Below are 23771 nucleotides of genomic sequence, written 5' to 3'. Positions count from 1 at the left end.
ACATTGCCCTTCAGAAAATCACCACCATGCTAGCAGAGGTCCTCGTGGAGGTGAAGGAGCTGTCCAGGGATGTCCAGCTCATTAAACATCAACTGGCAGAGGGCAGCCCACAAGCAGCCGCAGCCGCAGCCGCAGCCCCCATGCCCATCGAGCTACCCCTGTCAACAGAGGAGGACTTCCTGCTGGCAGAATCCTTCCTCGAGGATGAATCTGTCCGTAAACAGATGGTAAGTTATTGGTCAGGTTGCGCTACATTCGTTTAAATGTAGATAATACAGTGTTCTCTTGCTCACATTTCGTCATTTGGTCATGTTGACATGACCATAATTGGTACAGCAGGGTTAAACCATTTAGGCCTGACCTAAGTTTTCTGAAAAACTTCAAATATTATTCAAAGATTACAAAAACAAATATGTTGCTGCATACTGTACAACAGCAAAATGTGTTCCCGGTCTGAATGGGGTTTAAAGTGGTTGAACTTAACAACCTACATGAACTTGAATATAGATCATAGGCCCGAGCCCTGATCCTTGCATATCGTGCTCATTAGAAGGGACGAAGGTTGGATGGGATTTTTGTTTTGGTACATTTCTGTAGTTTCTGAAATTATATGATAGCAATGTCAAAATCGTTGCTGATTACTTGTTTTAGGCCCTTATAATATGACCTAATCTTATGAAGATAATGTGGTACATAATGAATGCATAAGCAACTAATGGGTCAATTTGGATGATTCCGTTATCAAAGTATGTTTTCTCGGGTGCTGTGTTGATTTATGAGGTCACTAATGTAATTCAGTTTTTAATTAGCAGCATCACTCTTTATTCCAAGATTCTATATCGGTATCATTACAGGGGACAAATGTTGCAGGTGATTTCTGTATTGCTAAATGTTTCTAGTTGATGAAATTATATGATAGCAATGTCAGAAAAGCAGCTGATTACTTCTCTTTGGCCCTTATATCTGATATCTTTAAAGAAAAATCTGATATCTTAAAAAAATTATAATAACAATAAAAAAGACCCAGCAACGAATGGGTATATTTGGATGATTTTGGAATGAGATTATATGTTCTATGGGGTGCTGACATGATTTATGATGTGACTGAAGCAATTCAAGTTCAGTGTCGTATGTTCATGGTCATTTTGGATCCAAAATGTTAACAGAATTGGCATATCTTGGCCTTGACTTTAATGTTGACCCCACAATCAATGATACTTGTTTTGTAGCAAATGAACAATAAATGAGCTTAGTTTTTATTTTTCAATTGTTTTAACAAATAATTACAAATATTCCAAGCATATAAAATTCAACATGGTGTGAACTACTGAATCTTTTCCTCATCAGAACTGTCCTATTCATCTGTAGGCAGTGAATTTTACTACGGGACTTGGTTTGGATAGTTCAGGAGTTTGCCGAGGTCTGTATATCCCGGCACATTGCTGTGATAACTGCTGTTTGGGCTTTGCACATCCAGTGATGCTGTTGTTCATCCACTCTGCATGGGATCTGGTGCAGATGGTTGAGTCTTCAGAGAGCATCTCCATATTCTAGTCTGGTCATTAGCGCTGAGGGCATGGAGAAGGCATTCTGTATGTGGTGGGAGATGACTGGAATCAGCCTCTCCTCTCCTTGCACAGAATATTTGGTAGTGGATGATGTTCATGTCACTGGAGGTGGTTCCAGACAGGAACCAGCTACAAGTAAACTGCTGCAGTCGGTCAAAGAGCTCTGTTGAAACATTCTCAAGTCTGGCCAAGTTGTTTGAATATCTGCTAAAATTCAGTTTTTTCTTCAATAACCTTGGTGCATTCAGTTTTCCACAACCAGCAAAAGCACTTATCTTGTAAATGTAGTATATGGCAGAACCACACTCTCACAGATGTCTGCAAATCGTGCGTGGTTTTGTGTACCATGCTTGTGTACTCTGTGTGTGTGTGTGTGTGCTCATTTTATCTTAAGTTAGGTCTAGTTGTGTGATTCTCATTTACATGTTTTCCTGAGTTGAGTTGTAAATTGGGGTACAACATAGTCTTTGAGAGTTCCTGACTCTTCAAAGTAATGTCTAAATGGTTTCTACATCCTCGTGAACCCATAAAAAGAGGTATCACTCATTATTCTATGATGTTAAATTCAGAACCTGTGGCAGTCAATTTTAATTGCCCGTTATGGCTACCAGAGCCTATTCAGCCTATCTATAGTTATTTTATGATGTTGGTGATGTCCTTCCATGGTACGAAATTCAGAAATGTGCATAAAACGTAATGATTTTGAACTTCAGACAACAATGAATTATGTGGTTTTGCATATTAAAATTATACCCCTACAATGGTATTCAGCTACGCATCTGAAACTGCAATCATACATTTTCTCTCTCCTGAATGTCCTACGAACAAAATGATACCACATATGTTTCGTCCCTTTTGATGAGCACGACATTTTGCCGGTCCCATGGTCTAATACTGGAATGTCGGTGTAGCAAGTTGTTCTGTGTTCATGAAATGAGTGCTGTTTCTAACAAATCATCTAGAAACAGCACAAATACAACAGTTTAACCACTTGAACCCCATATGGTTATCCGAAGCCCCTCAAGGCTCAATACTAGTGTCTATTCTGGTAGGAAAGCTTCTGCTGAAAATAGTTGATCGACGAGCTCAAAACACAAGCTTGTTGATCTTCTATTTTCAGCAGAAGCTTTCCTCACATTACCAATGCTGGGGTTTAAGAATTCATTGATGATTGAGTTTAAGTGGCTAAAGAAGTGACCTGATTATATTCTATTTTTTTCTTTTCTAGATTTCTCGCCTGGCCTTGGTTGGAGGCACCGACACCTGCGACCTCATCCGGCGGATGTTGGCTGCAGCGCTTACCAATGGCCTGGCCAGTAAATTCAATTGGTCCGGCAAACATGATAAGAGGTGTTCCATCTTCAAGAGGGCCTTCAAAAAAACAAAAATGCAAAGCTGCTTGTTGGGTAAGTCTCCTCTGTCAAAGCTACAATGGTTTAAGTTTAGGTCAAGGTTTGTTTATTTGTCTCCCGTAGGAGAAACTTGTCTTGGAGTTAGAGCGCCACTGCATAAATGTAACATTTAACAAGTCAAAAAGAAAAGTCACAAAATTGAACGAATACAAAAAACAGTAAACACAGAGAGAGAGATATTGCACATATTCCCTTATTTAAGGTGCATCTAGCTGTTTAGCAGTCTTTGATTTAACATTTTGCGCGTGCTATAACAATTAAACTTAAAAATATGATACATTCGGCATAAATAGCCTCCAAGTAAAATTCGCAGAGAGCAATGAGGCTGCCAAGGGCCCCTCCCCTCCCCTCATAACCAGTTGATCAGCTGTAAACTCTGTCTACACAAACTGTGGCAGGCACAGAGTGCGGAGACATGTTGGATGTCATGAACAGTATTCATGCTGTGGGCCCCTATGAACCTGGGGTGTAGAATTATCCTCTGTTTTGTTTAAGTTTTATTTTCAGATGTTGGTCTTACCATTCTATGAACTTGTCTTTAAATTCTTTTTTCCCCCCTCTATAATGAAGTCTGTGGCACCTGGGTTGCGCTACAAGTGACGTTTTGGACAGTTTAATACGTGACTTGGGTGGGTAGATCAGGTTGCTGCATTCAGACTGAGACAGATCTTTAGAAATCAGATTTGAATCAGATTTCGAACCCTCTGGAGGTGGTTTCAAATCAGATTTCAAATCGGATTTCAACTCGGATGTGTGCATTTAGACTGATTTAACCAATCTAATTCCACTCTGGAAGTGACTCAAATCTGATTCAGGCTAGATACAGGCTGGATTTGGCTGCCAGTGTAAATTGGGCCTAAGTATCACTAGGGGGGGCGTGAGGGATGACTGATGGTGGGTCAGAACATAAAGCTGTGTGAGGCTTACACCTACAATGTATTGAATAACTTTTCTCTCTGTCCTTGTTTCATGTCTCAGAATCTCCTGTTGACTAGTTGAGCACAATTTCCTAAATTCATATTTAAAAAAAGTTTAGGTTGGAGTCAGGTGCTGGTGAAAGTGTATGCAATTGGTGAGCTTTAGATGCTAATTTCAAATTCCAGTCCAGTCTTTTAGCCAACCCGCACTGGCTGCTGCAGATTAAGTGTCTTTGTGTTTTATATGTATACAAAATTGAGTGTTTAAATCCCATGTGCTTTCTTGTTATCTTATCTTTCAGCTGCTGCTCAACGATCGGACCGAAAATTAACTCAACTGAACTTTGAGAAGACGGTCAAGTCTTGGCTGCAGTTTGCGCCTAGCCGTCAGGGAGGCATCCCGAGAAATGCTCTGGAGCAGCAGGGACCGGATGCAGGTGGCACCTCTGCAGGTTCCCTCCCTCCCTGAAGGCATGAATTAAAGTTCTCAGTCGGCACGACTGATTTCAGTCTTTTGGAATCCATAGAAGCCAGCATGTCTTCTATGGAAGCAAGTTGCACAGCGAAAATAGCCAATCAGACGCATTGAGAGCTTGTAGATCGGCTATTTTCGGTTAATATTTTCAAAGATTGGAGCATTTGAAGTGGGGAAACTAGCAACATTTTTAGAAGCATTTTCCATAAAACCCTAATGTCTCTGATATGTCATAAAATCAAAGGTTAAAGCCCCAATCTGTGATTTCTTCACCAATGCCTTGGTTCAATAAATGTGAAGATTCAAATCATATTGTCTGTCTTTATTTTTATATTTTTAGAAATGTAAGGTAACTTTGAACAAGATGTAGCCTTACACTATATCAGCATACACATAATTTAAAATGTACATGCAGATTACCATTAGGTTGTTGGATGATCAGGATCAATATTGATTCCTAACATGATTCAGTATAATCAATTTATAAATTAAATCAGTGTTCGATTCCTGATGTTGATTCAACATAAAATCAACTAAAATGTGCATGCAGATTACCATTTAGATGATGGTTGAATCAATGTTGATTCCTAATGTTGATTCAACATTAAATCAACTAAAATGTGCATGCAGATTACCATTTAGATGATGGTTGAATCAATATTGAGTCATAACGTTGATTCAACATAAAATCAACTAAAATCAGCATGCAGAATACCATTTAGATGATGGTTGAATCAACGTTGATATAGTGTTAGTTAGTGGTTGAAACACAACGTTGAATCAAATAATAATGGCGTTGTGATTTCAGTACAGTTTCAACGTTGAGATTGAACGTTGAGTCAACCGTTATGGCCGACTATTTTTCAACGTTGATTCACCCATATTTTGCTATCTGGGCAGAGAATTCACACTGGAGAGAAACCTTATGGGTGTGATCAGTGTGGACAACACTTCTCTCAAATGGCGAGCCTTAAAACACACCAGAGAATTCACACTGGAGAGAAACCTTATGGGTGTGATCAGTGTGGACAACACTTCTCTGTGATGTCCAGCCTTAACACACAGCAGAGAATTCACACTGGAGAGAAACCTTATAGCTGTGAACAGTGTGGGCAACACTTTTCTGTGATGTCCAACCTTAAAACACACCAGAGAATTCACACTGGAGATACTTCCTAATTTGGTAAATGTGGAATACATAGATTTTACTCAGTTAAGCAGCCTAAAATGTCATACCTGCACACATCAATGAAAAATGATTGTGAACAGTCTGACAAGCGTTTTGTTGTGAGCACAGCCTGACTCGAGTTTTAGGATCCCATCTCCAGGAGACCACACACACTGTCCCTCTGTCCCGCACAAGCAGAGAGAGAGAGAGAGAGAGAGAGAGAGAGAGAGAGAGAGAGAGAGAGAGAGAGAGAGAGAGATGGAAACGGAATAGATGAGAGAGAGAGAGAGAGAGAGAGAGAGAGCGAGAGAGAGAGAGAGAGAGAGAGACATGGAAACGGAATAGATTGGAGAGAGAGAGAGAAAGACATGGAAACTGAATAGATTGAAGAGAGAGAGAGAGAGAGAGAGAGAGAGAGAGAGAGAGAGAGAGAGAGAGAGAGAGAGAGAGAGAGAGAGAGAGAGAGAGAGAGAGAGAGAGAGAGAGAGACATGGAAACGGAATAGATCGAAGAGAGAGAGAGAGAGACATGGAAACGTAATAGATTGAAGACAGAGAGAGAGCAAGAGAGCCATTGGAAACGGAATAGATTGAAGAGAGAGAGAGAGAGACATGGAAACGGAATGGATTGAAGAGAGAGAGACATGGAAATTGAATAGATTTGAGAGAGAGATGGAAACATAATGGATTTATTGGACATCACATCCTATTGCCCGTAACAGGAATCGAACTCTCAACCTTCGGACTGAGAGGCTGCAACACTACCTATAGTGCTACAGCTTTGTCCAGGCTGATTTTTTCTGTTGAAGATCATAAACTCTTGCCTTTTGTCATGAACCAAGCCCCTGATTCACTAACACTAAGATCACTCGTTCACAAACCTTTTACCAATAGAGAAATTGTATGTCTCCTCGAAACCGAAACCAGTGAAAGCGGCCGATCTACAAGCTCACAAAACGTTGCTATCTGAAAAGTTGTGAGATTGTAGATCGGCTACTTTCACAATGAAGTATGTCATACATTGAAAAAACGTACTCTCAAATAAGCATTTCAGGTTATCTTTACCATTTGCACATGTATTCATTGATACAGTCATGTTGTTTGCAATTCAACTTAAATGAAGTCTGCATCAAGTGAGGCTTGAACTGGCGACCTTGAGATTGTGAGGCACTCATTTAAGGGAGACGCCATTGGACCAACAGACAAGGAACTGTGAAAAAGGAGATCAGACAGATGATACAGTTTCACGCAAATAGCTGAAAAATCCTGGGTTTAAGTGTTTTTCAAACTGCTCAAAATTGCGGACAATCTAAGGGCGGAGCTTACTGGTCAAAGCAATAGATGTGTTCCTCATGAGTCAAGGCACAAGTGTAAGCAAGTTTCACGACTTTCGGCCAAACGAGGCATGACTTTTGCCTGTTTAAAGTTTGCATTTAAAAAAAATTGCTATAGCGCCCCCCTTTGGCCAATTGGAGTGAGATTGGTTTCAGTGATATTTGGAATGACCCTCTACATTACTGCAACGTTTTCAAAGACATGTGAGTCTTGCATGTATGTGTTAGGGGCAGATGAATAATTTTCATAAAACTGCAATAGCCAATGACTGTTTTTCATATCATTCAAAATGGTGGGCGATCTAAAGGTCAGAGGTCAAAAGTCAGACCACGAAAGTTGTCGGGCATGAAGAGACGCATGTGTGTATCGAAGTTTCATGGTTGTATGTCAAACAGGGCATGAGTTGTACCTGTTCAAAGTTGGCACTTTCAATTGAGTGCTATAGCGCCACCCTTTGACGAATGAGTGTGAGAATTATTTCTTGATAGTTTTTCATGAGCATCTACCATATGGCCGAGTTTCGTAAAAAGCGTATGCACGGTTAAGCCAGAACTGCCAAAAACAAGTACTTTTCAAACTGCTCAAAATTGCGGACAATCTAAGGGCGGAGCTTACTTGTCAAAGCGATACATGTGTTCCTCATGAGTCAAGGCACAAGTGTAAGCAAGTTTCACGACTTTCGGCCAAACGAGGCATGACTTATGCCTGTTTAAAGTTTGCATTTTCAAAAAATTGCTATAGCGCCCCCCTTTGGCCAATTAGAGTGAGATTGGTTTCAGTGATATTTGGAATGACCCTCAACCTTTCTGCAAAGTTTCAAAGAAATGTGAGTCTGCATGTATGTGTTAGGGGCAGATGAATAATTTTCATAAAACTGCAATAGTTAAAATCTATCTCCTCCTGGGATTTTTGAGTACTTTGCACGAAATTCTTTATACATGAGCTTTGGTCCTCTGCCGACAAAACGGTAGTAGCGTTTTCCATAAGTGAAGAAATGCAGAAGTTAGGAGCCAATGACTGTTTTTCATATAATTCAAAATGGTGGGAGATCTAAAGGTCAGTGGGTGAAAGTTGTTCAGCATGAGGAGACGCATATGTGTATCCAGGTTTCATGGCTGTAGGTCAAACAGGGCATGAGTTGTACCTGTTCAAAGTTGTCATTTTGCTATAGCGCCACCTTTTGATGAAAGATTGTGAGAATTATTTCTTGATAGTTTTTCATGACCATCTACCATATGGCCAAGTTTTGTAAAAAGCGTATGCACGGTTCAGCCAGAACTGCGAAAAGTGGCGGAAGAAAAATAAAGCTAATATTAAGACAGGTCCAGAGCTGAGCTCTGGCCCCGTAATAACATAACCCTAACCTAACCCTAATCCTAACCCTAAAACCGAAATAAAGAAAACAAAAACTGCGCGCGCGTGCGGGGGGTCCTCATGCACGCGCACGTGTCCCGCGATGTCCCGTGATGTCCCGTGAAACGGGTTCATCTGTCCCTCAATGGGCCTGTTTGAAGGTGGTCACCCTACACTCGACTATATAATAATACAATAATCATCACAGGTGCAAACAATAACACTAATTGTTGGCACAATACAAAAGGGCCATCCACACCGAGCACTACGATATAAATATCATTCACTACCATTGTCGTTAAAGTTGCAGTGTGGACTCTGCCATTCACTTGAGTTAGAATATATATATTTAAACTATATTAATAGTTCTAGTTACAGTGCTTGATGTTAACAGGGAGGGCAAGTAAACCAAGGGGGACATCTAGTGGGAATCCAAGGAACAATCGTGAGGGAAAATAAACCACAGTAAAACCCCTCAGTGTTAACTTATCCATTTAACTCAAGCACTGAGTACTTACACTGTGTGATTAGACAGCAAAGGGAAATCAACAGCATTAGGTCTTTCAACTAGACTGGTTTGTCTTAGATAAATGCTGGTTAATCTGGGTTTAACATTCTCGTCTTGTTTCTGATCCTATCTGACCCTGTTGGGGTTTATATTACATTTCAATTCTTATATCCACCTACGTGGTAGCAGTGGTAATCTGACATACAGCAAAGCCGACATGGCCATCTGGCCATGCATGTTCAACTCGATGAATCCATCGTTATTCATTCATGATGAAATACAACATCTTTGGACATTGTGAAGTCATGTGGACGCTGTGTGTTGGAATTTAAGCAGTTTATCTTTATTTGAAGTCTGCTCTGATAAGCTATCTAAATGTAAACCAAATTTGTCAAGTTCGTACAACACGCAGTATAAATGTACAAATCACAATCATGTTATTTGCATAGGTAGATGATGAGAGATGTTGATTTGATGTGAGATTTGAGGGGAGTGAAGAGGGCCAAAGGTGCATCATGATCCTTTCATTAATGGAACACACAAACCGTGCAGGATTGCCATGACAACCTTTATCATCCAGTGTGTGTGCGTGTGCGTGAGTGTGAGCGTGTGCATGTGTGCCTATTGGCTGTAGGGCTGCAATAGTTAATTGAACTAATTGATTTTATTGATTGAAACAGGAAAGCTGAGCTTAACGGACCATGCCAATCTAAAAACATAATTTTCTACCATATGGTAAATAGACAGAATATTTTGACATTTGATTGCTTATTTTTTAGAGTTTGTGGTTGGTGTAAATTCCTTTACATTGAGTGATTAAGTTGTTAAAATGATGCAAAACGTAACCTAGGTGAATAATTGATTCTACTTGAATTTTGTTCGTAAATTAATCATTAATCTATGGACTATTTTCAGACTTTTCAAATCAATCCCCCCTTGAAGACCAAACAAATCATGGTATGCTTTGGAAGGTGGTCTGAAATAATAATGAGCCGTAGTCAACAACCTACAGACCACTCATATGGTCCTTTTACCTCGTGAACCTATAGAGTCCCTTTTAAACATTAAAAAATCAGTGAATATCGCAGATTTACAAGGTCACAGCACGTCACAATGCGACACGTTGTGAGGCACTATTTTTGGCAATGAAGTTTGGTGAAGAGGGAAAAAAGAAGGAGGCCAAGTATAAACCCATGGTGGATTCCAGTCAACAAAGTATATTTTAAGGACTGTAAAGGAGTCTTTTCACATACTCTGTTCCCAAGGAATAGATAGTACAGATGGTTCTGGATGTAACCTTCTCAACCATTAACCAAATAAATGAATGTTAACCATTCATGTTTTAAATGGTAGAATGGATTTTGAAAGGGAACATTGATATCCACACTAAGTGCTCGAAATGCTTTACAAACATCCTGTAGCCTGCGGAGACTGAACGGCAAAGACTTGATGGTCTGACTTGGTTTCTAATGTGTCAGCATTCCTCGCCAGAGCATTTAAACGTGAGCATCAGTGTTGCCAGATTATGAGAGAGAAATAAGCAACCAGGTCTATGAAAACAAGCCCAAAAGAAGCAACTATAGGGCACATGAGCTCTTTCAACCTGTATGCATCGGCTATTTGAAAATAGCCGATCTACAAGCTCACAACATGTCATGTTGTGAGCTTGTAGATCTGCTATTTTCAAAAATGTTGATTTTATAAATATTTTTTAAACATTTTAACAACTCTGGTACAGAGGTCCCTGGCATAAAAAAAAATTCTGATGGGGATGTGCGGACAATTACACATTAATTTGGGGGTCCTTGACATGAAAATGTTTGAGAACCACTGGTTTAAACAACATTAGGAAACAAGCCCAAATAAGCAACTTACACTTTAGAAACAAGCCCAAAAAAAACGCATCCCACAATTACCAATATTTACAAGCTACTATACAGAAAAGCTTGTAGGTCGGGTATTTTTTGCTATTTTTAAATGTGTGGGTTTATTTTTTTGTGAAAGTGGTTAAAGTGTGTTGGTGGGTTTTTTATAAATATTGAACCAATGAAAACAAGAGCTTGTGATTGAATAATAACTACATGAGATCCATTGGAAAACAGGTTCTTTTTTTCCATTTCCTGAAAAGTAACGCTTTTGGACATCCGAGGTTTCCACCCGACAGCGATGATATAAACATTGGGATGATGGTGACTGGCAGATTCAGCAGCAATGAGTAGACTGTGGCTTTGTTTCTGTGCTCTGGAGGCATGGTGGTAGCTGACCACAACATTGCAAGGTCTCCTGTTCTATTCCAGCTGGAGGAGACCTGTGCCTCTGACCAAAGCTTCCTGTCTTTTTAATATCCCATCAAAATCGAAAGAATCTAAAGAAAATACTGTGTACTTCAGCATCCATCCAGGAGGGGGCGGTGCTACACAATCTAGCAATAGCATGGCACGACTACATTGCAAAAGCTGCTGTAAGAGTTTAAGAATTATGTTAACATTTACTGATTATGAAAGGAGGAACATTATATTGTCAATGTCCTTGTATCTCCATAGTTCACGTTTTATACATATTTTGTATTTATGTTTTTGTTTACCTATGAATGAAATCCCTATTTTATACTTTTATACTATGTAGTAGCAAAAATAGCCAAGCTACAATTTCATAAATAGGGAGAAATTATGGTTTAAAGTGGGTAAGTCTGTCTGTGGGTTTTATACATATTTAACAAATGAAAATTATTATGTGATAAATAAAAATAAGGGAATTGGATTCACAGCTTGGTGAGCTGTGGATAGTATGCACCGCGGACTGTCATCATAAGAGGATGGAATATGAGAATCTTTTGTCCCGAATGTTTGATACTGACTACAATACAATTACAACTGGCCAATCAGCTAAATAGTGACATCTGATGAGTCACACTGATCACACACTCAGCAATGTTTTAACATTGGAGTTTTGGACCAAAAAACCCCCCCAAAACAGATAGTGGGTGAAATACTAAATGAGCATCCCTAAGGCCTCCAGCTTAGGGATGTAGCAGAACTATCCAATAGGCTCTGTGTATTACCGTAGTCCTGGGTTTCCAGAAGGTGGCATGCCTATTTCCTATTCCGGTTCATTTTAACCACAGCTTTGTTTGTAAGAGTAACTATGTAACCTCTTTGGTGTGATTGCCTCAGAACTGAATTGGAAACACATGTGAAGGTATCATATTTGTTTACAGTTCATTATCTGCTGCCAATCAAACGAAGTATGGGAAAATGCCAGAACAGGAAACGGGTATGCCACCTTCTGGAAACATGGCTGGGACTACAGTTATGCACAGAGCCTACTGAAAAAGAAAGTATGCACGTTTTAATGTCTGCGCACATTCAACTCAGAGTTACAGAGACCGATGGAGAGAGGTTGACAATGAAAGTGTATGAGAAAGAGCAGAGGGAAGACAGGCATGACGTACATCTGGCAATCATATGCTGCACTGTTCCTTCAGTCTTAAATATGAGAGAACGATAGGGCGAGATTGACAATGAATCTGACAATGAAACCCGGCGATTTGACTCATATGGTTATGGAAGCATCAACTGACGATGAAAAAGTACTAATTCATCCAAAGAAAATATAATATAATGTCTTTCTCCAAACGTTATCAAATGCAACTCATACATGACAAAATTGCTAGGGTGGTTTGTTTATTTTTGGAACACATTTCTTATCGCGTCATATTATGACGGGATCTAAGATTCCCCTATGGGAATCCGGATTCCAATACAAAAGATAACGCTGTGACCCAGGGGTAGTGGGAGTGACGTCGGTACGGTACCTCATGCTTTAATGGAGGGGAAACTTAGACACACACGAGCACGAGCATACACACACACACACACACACAAACACACAAAATCTCACCTCTCACGCACAGAGCTGGTTAAGATGTTTGGATTTTTGCACACACAAAAACAATCTGAGCAGGTCTTTATTTTGTAGTTACAGTTGAGTTGAGTTATTGAGTTAACTTAGTTTGTCTTACAAATGTGCCAAAGTCTAAATTGAGCATATCAATGAAAACACGCGCACACACAATCATGCACACGCAGACCTGCAGACACGCACATGCACATGCACATGCACATGCACATGCACACACTTTGTGTTAAAATGTGTAGCACATGTTCAATTTTGGTGCCAAATTGGTTTTGGAGTGAGATTTGACACTTGGCACAGTTTATGTTTTAATAAACAATTTAACAGAATATTGTTTTGCCTGCCTATCTGTTCAACTGGAAAAAAATGCAATTGCAAGATGCAATTTTCCTGGCCAGGATTTTTGGGCAGGATTTCCTCTTTTGTCAACAAAAGTGCTCTCAAGACTAACTGGAGCCCTCATTCAATGTCATTTTGATTATGCTTGCACCTCTTGGTTCTCCAGCATCTCAATGTCACTCAAAACTAAGCTTCAGACCTCCCAAAACAAACAGATACGACTACTTCTCGGCCTTAAGCCCATGACCCACCTAATTCCAACACACTTTGCTAGTTTGGAATGGCTCAATAGAAGACAGGGCTAAGAATCAATGGAATTGTTTTTTAAGATAGTGAAAGAGACAATGCCCTTGACAACCCTCAATACCCTCATACCTGTCTAAAAACGTCTCCAAAGTGAGTGACATCCACAGCACTAGAGGGAGCGACCATGATCTAGTACCATCCCAATTTAGAACAAACATGGGAAAATTATCATTCTACTACTCTGCCACCAAAATGTGGAATGCCCTGACACCATCCATTAAAGGATGTGTATCACTGGCCTCTTTAAAAAAAAAACGAAAGGAGGTGTCATTCACTGCCGCCGTTTTTCCATTCTCTCCTTCGTACATATAGTTTGTATTTGTTGACGACATGTATCGTGTGAATTCTTTATGCTATGTTAATGACATTTACTTACTGTACCACGTGATGTTTACATTTCTGACTAATAAAGTATTCAATCGATCAAAAACTGACTTAAAAAAAAAAAAATCTGAAAGAAACAAATGTTGCTGTAGCTGAGCTTGCTATATTTCTCTGGGGAGCTGGCTTCAATGTAATGAAGGTTAATTTAATGTGGAGTAACTGGTTCATTAGCTCACTACACTTTACAAGTAGCTTGGCCAACATTGGTAGAGAGGATATACAACCGATGATCACATGCTGCGCTACTCTTTCAGAAGTCAGTCTGAGCCGTCTTAACTCTGTTTTTATACCCCCTTTTGCAGAGGTTAGGGTACAGACGATCAAAAAGGCAGAGAAAGATGAACAGAGGAAGACGATGAATCTGTATGAGAGAAGAGGACGAACACAGTAGAGACAATGTACAACTAATGTACTGGAGTCAGTACGTACGCACGCACGCACGCACGCACGCACGCACGCACACACACACACACACACACACACACACACACACACACACACACACACACACACACACACACACACACACACACACACACACACACACACACACACACACACACACACACACACACACACACACACAGTACGTGCGTGCGCACACACACACACACACACACACACACACACACACACACACACACACACACACACACACACACACACACACACACACACACACACACACACACACACACACACACAGTATATCTCCAAGACAAACATTTGCCATGTATTTGCCAAAATGTGGAGATTTGATCTGGGATGCCAGTAAGATGCCCAACATCGTACAGCGTGTGGTCCCCATTAAACTGTCTCCCGCTCAGCTTCCCTATATTGTCTGTCTCAATAAAAAACCTTTTTGGCAGCAGACTTACTATTCAGGGGGAAACAATATTCCCCTCCAGCAGTCCCCCGCTTGTACTTCAAGGACATTGTACACAGTTGGGGCCAAAAAAGCCCCACAGGTTCTATCAATAACCGTGGCTTTTTAAACCCTATCTGTGCGTGTAATCTCCCTGATTAAATTCTACCCCTCCGGTCCATAATTCCCATTTAACCCTGTGTGCTGCTGCCGTGCCGTACCTTGCCAGCTGTCGTTGCAGACACAGAGCTTTTCTCCGGTGAGGTCGCAGTAGCCGTGGTCCGGGCTGCCACAGTTGTCCCGGCAGTAAGGGACGTCGCAGGCCTCGCCCTTCCAGTAGTTCTCGCACTCGCAGTACACGCGGCCAGACACCGCGTTGGCACTGCTGCATCTCCCGTGGCCCGAACAGTTGTTAGGACAAGAGTTTATCCTGGGACAGAGCGAAAAGGAGAGAGAATGTAAATTAACCCATTAAGACCTGAGGCGATTCTTTAAAAAAAATCTAAATCCTAAAAGTTTTTTGAAAAAAAAAAAAATAGCAGATCTACAAGCTCGTAGCGCGGCACTCGAGCTTGTAGATCTGCTATTTTTTTAAAAGTCGTGAAATTTTGTGCAAATCTTTGAATATATATATTTTAAACATTTGTAAAATATTTTGTTCCAGGGACCCCCAGAAAGAAAGATTTTAGTTACAAATGTTAGCTTAAAAATATATATATTCAAAGATTTGCACACATTTTCAATTAAAGAATTTTTTTTTGCAGATCTACAAGCTCATAGCGCGGCACTCAGTGCCGTGCTATGAGCTTATATATCTGCTATTTTTGAATAGCCAAAGAAATCTAAAATGACAAGAGATGCGTTCCCGGTCTTAATGGGTTAAGAAAGAGAGGGCGCATTTCCATAAAGATTATTCCATGGCATTTCTGCTTCAGTGGACAACATTCAGGCTTGATTGACAGGGTTGCAGGGATAGAACCAGGGGTGGCAGGAACCTGACTTGAACACACAATGTTGTATTTACATAGTAAGCCCTACAGGCTGCTATTGCAAGGATGGCCCTGGGCAATGTGGTGGGTGAGAGAGAGGGAGAGAGTATGGAGAGAGAGAGAGATAGAGAGTTTTTGGGATAGGAAGAGATGGCAATTATCAACAGTTAGAGGATAGCCGAGTCACAAAGGGCAGAGGCTGTCAGTTTCCACACGGGTGTGGAAAGAATTTGAAGCGATCTTTTCACATATAGCGCAAAAAAAGGAAATAAAAGCAAATTAGATGCATTTCTATCAGCCATGCTGAAGGCAAAGAGACGGCTGTCTGAATGCAGCAGCTCCTGAAGTTTAAGCCAATTTATGCCACCAAAAAGCTAGCTGACGCTCATCCAAAGCCTGATTTACACTCAGTTGTGCGCCGGTGTTGCACACCGTAAATAGCCGATCTACAAGCTCACAATGCGTTGCAGCCTGCAACGCATTGTGAGCTTGTAGATCGGCTATTTCCGGTGCACGACACCGGCACGCGGCCAAGTATAAATCACCCTTAATGTGGTGCATCACAATTCACATGAAACGTCCTTGTTAGCTGTTAGTTAACTCATTCCCTGCCTAGAACGACTAAAACGACTTTTGTCCTTTAAGCCCCCTCTGCCAAGGACGACTAAAACGACTTTTAATTTTTTCAAAAAAAAAAAAATCTTTTTTTTTCTTTTTTTTTTCTTTCTTATTTATTTATTTCTTTTTTAACCCAAAGACCAAGGAGATATGATTTGTTGAAGATCTAGACTCCCATCCACTTCATTGTTAACTTAAAACTTAAACATTTTGTATCTCGGCTCCTGAGTACTTTTTTTTTTTTAATTAAAAATCTCTGGCAGTGGGCAAACGCAAAAAAATAAAGTTCTGGCAGTGAATGAGTTAAAGGAAAATACAAGCCAGATAAAAAGATAAACTGAAGAGACGTTAGCTCTTGAAGAAACAATGATTACCAGGGGAGACCAATTATTTAATCTTGGAAACGTTTAGATGAAGAAAAAAACATTAAGTAGTCAATTATGTTGACATTATACTGTAGGCAGAGGCTTATTTCTAACTTTAAAAAAGGAAGTCACACAGCTCATAGCTATGATGCAAAAAAAAAAGATAAAGGCTGGGGTAACTTGGAGTTGAGGGAGAGAGTGAACAACGGAAGCATGCAGGGTGGGAAGAGTTAGGGAGAGTATTAAGAAATAGGTAGGGATGGAGATATCATGGCAGAAAGAGGGAGGACAGGGAAAGGAGCACGGTTGAGGGATAGAGAGAGAAAGATATGGGGCTCTATTTTCGGCCGAAGATCCTATACCCACTATTTGGGGATTTAGCAATGCGCAAGGGGCATTCCCGTGCGAAAGGTGCTATCTTCGGACACCAGTCTTATCCCTAAAACACCTGCACTACCCGTTACATTATGCATAGGTATGGTTTGGGCGTTACAATAATAAAACCAATCACGTGCCAGATGCCATTGATTTTAAGAGAAAACATATCCCCAATGCAATCTTACACTCTCTCTCCCTCTCCGCCCATGGAAGAGAGACGTTGCCTGATTGGAATCAAATTATATTTGATACACAGAATTATCACTGACACATTGCTGGTTATAGAGAACTTTAAATTAAAGCAATCTGCTTGTGTTCTGGATTAATGAAACGCAATGGTCTGATGTGGTTGTAGCAAACGCAGATCAAACAACATTGTATTAGTCTTTGATGAGCTTAACTGGCAACTGCTGATAAAAACACAATTTATTGGCACAAGGAATTAACAGTCACACTTTTCACACAAACAAATTTGGCATAGCAGGTGGTTTTAGAATCCGCTACGCGCTTTCCCAAACGTGTGTGGGCAAGATAGCAATTCATGCCAACGGGCACACCTGCAGGCGCAAATAACGGAGTCGGCATAATGAATAGCGGGTACCATAATATACCGTTTAGGGACAGTACCAGCTCCCTTGTGCGTAATTCACGGGTAGCAGGTAGTGCGAACGGGTAAGGCACCGGCGAAAATAGGGCCCATATAGTACGATAGAGTTAAAGAGAGAGGGACAGAGCGAGGGGTAGAGAGAGATGGAGTGAGTTAACAAAAGAGAGAAAGTAGAAGGTGCGATAGGCACAAGAAAGATGGAATGACAGATAGAGGGAAATGGGAAGAATGAGGCATGAAGAGAGAGAGAGAGAGGGATAGAGAAGAGATATGGAGGGAAGGACAGACAGGTTGAGGGATACTAGAGGGATATAGAGGGAGGGATAACGGCTATGATAGGCAGAATCAAGGGACAGAATGAGAGACAGAAATTGATGCATAGAGATATGGAGGGGTAGATAGATAGATAATGAGAATGATAGAGGGCAGAATAAAGACGTTGGATAGAGTGATGGAGGTATAGGGCTGGGCGATATGTCTCAAAATGTCAGGGTTGTTAAAACCTTTGCCTCGATTACGATTAAGGAAAGATTGTAAAAATAATTGTGAAAATAGCAGATCTAAAAGCTCACAACACGTTGCATTGTGAACTTGTAGATCGGCTATTTTCATTATAGATACTGTAGCTAGACAGATAGATACCTTTTATATATACAATTCTGTAGAACCAACACTAGAGGGCAATGCAAGCCACACTACGTGCATAGACGTGCATAGACATGAACGTGCATGCGTGTGCACGCACGCATGCACAAGCGCATACACGCACGCGCGTGCAGACGCACGCTCATGCTTTCAATTTGTTTATTGAAAGCATGACTGTTAAGATAATTTTATTGTGTTCTGGCTTTTAACATTTGTTTTAGTTTATCCACGACACACACGCACACGTGTTCGCATCAAAGCCCCTCCTCCTCCTCCTCGCGTAAAAAACCCTGTCTCGAAAAGCCCCGCGCCTAAAAACGAGCGCTCCTTTTTCAATTTCCCTGGAATGCCAATTTCCCTGTGACATATATATATATATATATATATACATACATTCAAATTAAATTAATTTGATTTGACAATTATCCCCCCCACAAAATAAAGTTCTAAACATCTGTTTTTAATATAAATGTCTGGTTAATTGCCCAACCCTAGAGGGAGGATAGGTGAGATGGATTGACAGGAGGGATAGAGAGATGGAGGGATAGATAGAGGGATAGAGAGTGACATAGACGGAGGGATAACTAGTGAGGGATAAATGGAGAGGGACAGAGAGATGGATGGAAGAGGGTAGGTAGAGGGATGGAGATAAAGGGACAGGCAGACAGAGAGGGATGGAGAGAATCAGGGTAGAAGTGAAGGACATTATGTGGTCTTCATTAAAACAGGTTTGCGGCGACAACATGAGGGTCGTCATGACAACCCAAGCCTTTATCACCCCCTTACGTGTGCTTGCCTTTTATGTTGTGTGTGTGTGTGTGTGTGTGTGTGTGTGTGTGTGTGTGTGTGTGTGTGTGTGTGTGTGTGTGTGTGTGTTTGTATTGACAGCCTTAGCCTTGAGGCTTTGCTAAAGTACCTCCCACACACACACACACACACACACACACACACACACACACACACACACACACACACACACACACACACACACACACACACACACACACACACACACACACACACACACACTGACTGAATGGCTCCACCATCCACCTGTTACTGCAGTAGTACCATTACTGTGTGTGTGTTTGTTTGTTTGTGTGACAGAGAGAGAAATCTGTGGAGACGAAGGGAGATACAAGGCTTCCGACTGCACTGCTGTGACTGTGTTTGTCAGTCTGTGTGTGTGTGTGTGCGTGCGTGTGTGTGTGTGTGCGCTCGTGCGTGCGTGTGTGTGTGTGAGAGAGTGGTTCTGTTGAGAGAGCTGAAGCAAGGCAGAGAAAGACACCGGAAATAAGCCCGAGAGGATAGAGAAAGGGAGAGGGAGGAAGGGAGAGACGGAGAGAGAGGGGGGAGGGAGAGAGAGAGGGAGAAGAAGGGAGAGAGAGGGAGACAGAGGGAGGGAGCGAGAGAAAGGGAGAGAGAGAGAGAGAGAGAGAGAGAGAGAGAGAGAGAGAGAGAGAGAGAGAGAGAGAGAGAGAGGGCAGAGAAATAGAGAGAGACACAGAAAGCGAGGGAGGGCAGAGAGAGGAGACATGTCTAGACATACGAGAAGGCTATGTTGAAGCCAGTCAGGTTGTAGGCAGCGTCACTAAAGAAGTGGAGCAGAGTGTAGCCAGACGTCGCCACTACTTCTGGAACCGACTCATTACCCCGCGTCTCTGGAACCACCAGACCACTGGAAGACAGAGAGAGAGAGAGCGGTAGAGAGAGAGAGATACAGACAGAGAGAGAAACATAGAGAGAGGGAGAGAGGAGCGGAGAGAACGATAAGGCAAGAGACAGGAAAGAGACAGAGCAAAAACAATATTCTCAGCGTAGAGTATTTAATGGATCACTACTGTGGTCTCAAAGTGCTATCACAGAGCCTGCAAGACAGAGGAGGCCCATTAAAGGAATTGTACACCCCATTATAAATATGACACCGATTAGCTTCAGATAAAAATAATACAATGTGGTATGCAGGGATTTCTTTCATTTTTTGATTGTTGGCTTGTGGTCTGTCTTTTGACGTGAGGGTACTTAGGGTGAGGGCTTGTCTCGTTGTGATAAATGCAATACACTGCACACTGTACTGTAATGAATGTCAACAAAAGCTTTTCCATTGCAGCTATAGCCTTAGTTTTTTTGTGCCCCAACGCAGCTGTTTGCCATTTGTAGCGCTTAACCCCAGTTACGTACGATATGGGACTATTTATTGTGAACAATAACATACTGTAGTACTCAAGTGTAGACATCTTATTGTTTATAGGAAAATCCTGGCCAAATTCGACCTAATTTACTCGTGTTTTCCGACCACAGAGATCTTCTGACCAAAATCTATTGAAATGCTTCAGGGTGCAGGAGAGGTGGGCAGAGATAGCTGAGACGGATAGGGGTTTGTCTGGTTACTAGAGGGGGTGTTCACAGAGTTGTGGTGGCAGAATGAGGTTGCATGAGGGGCGGGCAGAGATAGCAGAGCAAGGTGGAACATATCAACGAGGAAACAGAACGTATAAATCCCGCTAAAGGGGAGATTTTCTTTGCCGCTGTCGCCAAGCATTTTCTCATGGGCAAATTGTTGGGTCTCTGTCTTAACTCATGAGGCCACTGTTGTTGTGATTTAGGGATATACTGTACATACAATTGACTTGATTTACAATAATGTGCATGAATTACACTGTTTTTCCCCCCCTCTACTTGTAAATGAAACAGTCTAACTCTACATCACTCACTGGCAACATAATGTAATTAATTCAGAAAAGAGCCTTGGCAAAATGTGGCTAATGGTAAGAATATTATCATGTGGATCCTTATGGGGATGGTGCGGCTCTGATGTGGATCTCGCACTTTGTGGCCAGACTGTGACATCAGTCATTTATGATGTCATTGATTGATTGATTGAATACTTTTGCAAAAAGCACAGAGGTACATTTATACAATAATGCTAAAAGAATAACACAAAAAAAGCCCTGAGGGCTTGTTTCCATTGTGGTCCAATGTATTCAATTCATTAAGACATATGAAAACATACAATACAAGAGATCATCAATACAGTCATTCAATATTTCCATAGTATAAAACGTATCATTTATTTTAACATTACTTCATGTTATATAAATAATTAACATGAATTAATCAGAAAGACGAACAAGGTCTGCTTCTGTATCGTGAATTCTGCATTGATTGAGAAAGCGGCAGATGTATGTAAGCAAATGGCCCACGGAGAGTGGGAAACATGCTTGTTGGTGTGGTGGAAACCTGCAACGCAATGTCCACCTCCCTATCTCCCTCTGAAAGCTCCCCTGCTATCTCCTGTAGACGCTCCACTCACCTGAAGACAGCTAACAGTGGGGCGTAAATGGAGTCTCCGTCATACACATACATGTGGTCCCAACTGCATTCCGTAGCAAAGTGATTGAAGCGGAGCCTAAGCACCGCATTAGGACTATAGGACGGAGACAGAGAGAGAATAATGTTCATGTTATGTGACAGTGGTTATAGACAACGATTGATGTTCAGCACACACTTTATTTCATCATGTATACAATTGCTGTGTTTGTTGCATTTGCTGTTTTGCAACCACATATATTTGCAGTTATAGTCAAATGGGACCCAGACAAAATTATCACTTTGTCTCTATAGCTCTCCTTGATATGTAAAAAACAACAACAATTGCTTCCTTGTGTCGATAAAAGATTGATGAGGAGAAGAGAAAAAGAGACAGAGATACTCACTATCCCTCTATCAGCCAGGTACACTTGGTCTTGTACTTATAGTTGATTGGACCATCTGTCAGAGAGCCTGACAGCTCCGTTAACCTAGAGAGAGAGAGAGAGAGAGAGAGAGAGAGAGAGAGAGAGAGAGAGAGAGAGAGAGAGAGAGAGAGAGAGAGAGAGAGAGAGAGAGAGAGAGAGAGAGAGAGAGAGAGAGAGAGGATGGCAGGGATTATTGGTATATTCAGTGACAAAGCTCGCCCTTGGTATAAGCTTGGTGACAGGGACAAGACCTTAACAAGTACACAATTACTTGTGAATGACACATGACATTGGGTTAGACATCTCAGGTGTGTATGATGACAATTCAGGAACACTCTCGTCATAGATTTAACCATTTATCGCCACAAATGGAATGCAGTAGGCATGTAACGATTCACTCAACTCACGATACGAGGAATCACGATACTAGGTTCACGATGTGATTTTTCAGGATTTTTTTAACACAAAATTAGTTTACAGACAAATGAACGAAAAATGTTTTTTTTAATTATCATTTCTCTTACACAAAAAAATATTGTCTTCTCTTTTATTAATTTTTTACAATACTGTGTTTTCTCTTATCCTCTTTTCAAAACAGCAGCAAATGACTGAAAACTATTTTTTTTATCAATTCTCTTACAAAGATCCTGTATTTTCTTCTTCTTTTTTTCCTGCTGTTTGCATCGTGATACATTTTTTATTAAATCGATTTAAATTGTCACCCGTTTGAATCGATTTTAATCGATTTACGATACATCGTTACATGCCTAGAATGCAGTTATGCTTCCCGGCCACTTTGATGGGTCCACTCACTCTCTTCTCTGTCTCTTTATTTCTCCTATTTCACATTGGTGTTTAATTGCTGATGCCTGTCTGTTCTCCAGCAGTGTCCAGTTTGGGGCCAGTCAGTCTGATGGCTGCCATCTGAGGAGGGAGTGGCTTTCTGACCTCCTCCTCCTCCACCAGCCACCATGTTTCCCCATGGTCTTCTGTACCGAGTTGTTTTGTTTTGTCTTGTTTCATTTTTGCATCCAGCACTTCACACATGCACACGCACACTACACTATACTGATTACTGACACTCTTGTTTCTGTAATTCATTTATTATGTAGTTTAACACATTCAATCCGGAAACACGTCTGTGTCATTTTAGATTTGAGCTATAACCATTATTTTATACTTTGGGCTATTCAAAAATAGCAGATATGCAAGCTCATAGCGTGGATGTGTGCCGAGTGCCACGCTATGAGCTTGTAGATCTGCTATTTTTGAAAAATGGTGAACACATGCAAATTTGTGCAAATCTTTGAATACAAATGTTTCTTTGTTTCTTTTCTTTGCTTCTGGAGGTCCCTGGAACATTTTTTTTTTTCAATGTTTGCTTTAAAATTGTATATTCAAAGATTTGCAGACATTTTCACGATTTTTCAAAAATAGCAGATCTACAAGCTCATAGCGCGGCACTCGGTGCCGCGCTATGAGCTTGTATATCTGCTATTTTTGAATAGCCAAAGTATAAAATAATGGTTAAAGTGGTTAAAATCTAAAATGACAGATGCTTTCCTGGTCTTAATGGGTTAATAAACATGGCTCTCTCCTTTGTTGTAAGCCTTGAGCCAGACTTGTAACAGCGATGCAGAAACCCCCCCATGGGTATACAAGAGCCAATTAAGACAATTAAGCAAGACATTTAATTGAAGTAACCTATGAGCCATACAAGACTCTGAACTAAAAAGGTTGAGGCTGGGGGTGATGGAGGGAAGCTTTGCGAGCACAGCAGCTTGATCTCTGCTACACATCTGTGTAGCAGAGATCATGTGTAGGAGGGAGTGTAGGATGAGGCCATATTTGAATGGACCACCTTGTTTTGAGAATGGGTCGTGATTTG

The 23771-nt window shown here is 41.0% G+C and overlaps 2 protein-coding genes across 2 annotated transcripts in view; one reads left to right on the top strand and one right to left on the bottom strand.

Annotated features, from left to right (window-relative positions):
- Positions 1-23771, bottom strand: part of LOC308099846 (attractin-like protein 1) — a 404123-nt gene that overhangs the window by 323143 nt on the left and 57209 nt on the right. The window lies entirely within an intron of this gene.
- On the top strand, positions 4-4527 carry LOC308099844 (uncharacterized protein). The gene is made up of 3 exons (XM_080448663.1): positions 4-227; positions 2797-2974; positions 4200-4527. The coding sequence occupies exons 1-3, from the start codon at positions 27-29 to the stop codon at positions 4364-4366; spliced, it is 546 nt and encodes a 181-aa protein (XP_080304789.1). The 5' UTR covers positions 4-26; the 3' UTR covers positions 4367-4527.

The sequence above is a fragment of the Gymnoscopelus braueri genome, assembly GCF_963280865.1.
Source record: "Gymnoscopelus braueri genome assembly, chromosome: 14".
NCBI classification, from domain to species: domain Eukaryota; kingdom Metazoa; phylum Chordata; class Actinopteri; order Myctophiformes; family Myctophidae; genus Gymnoscopelus; species Gymnoscopelus braueri.
The sequence above is the reverse complement of the archived record's forward strand: the minus strand, read 5'-3'. Positions and strand labels throughout refer to the sequence as shown.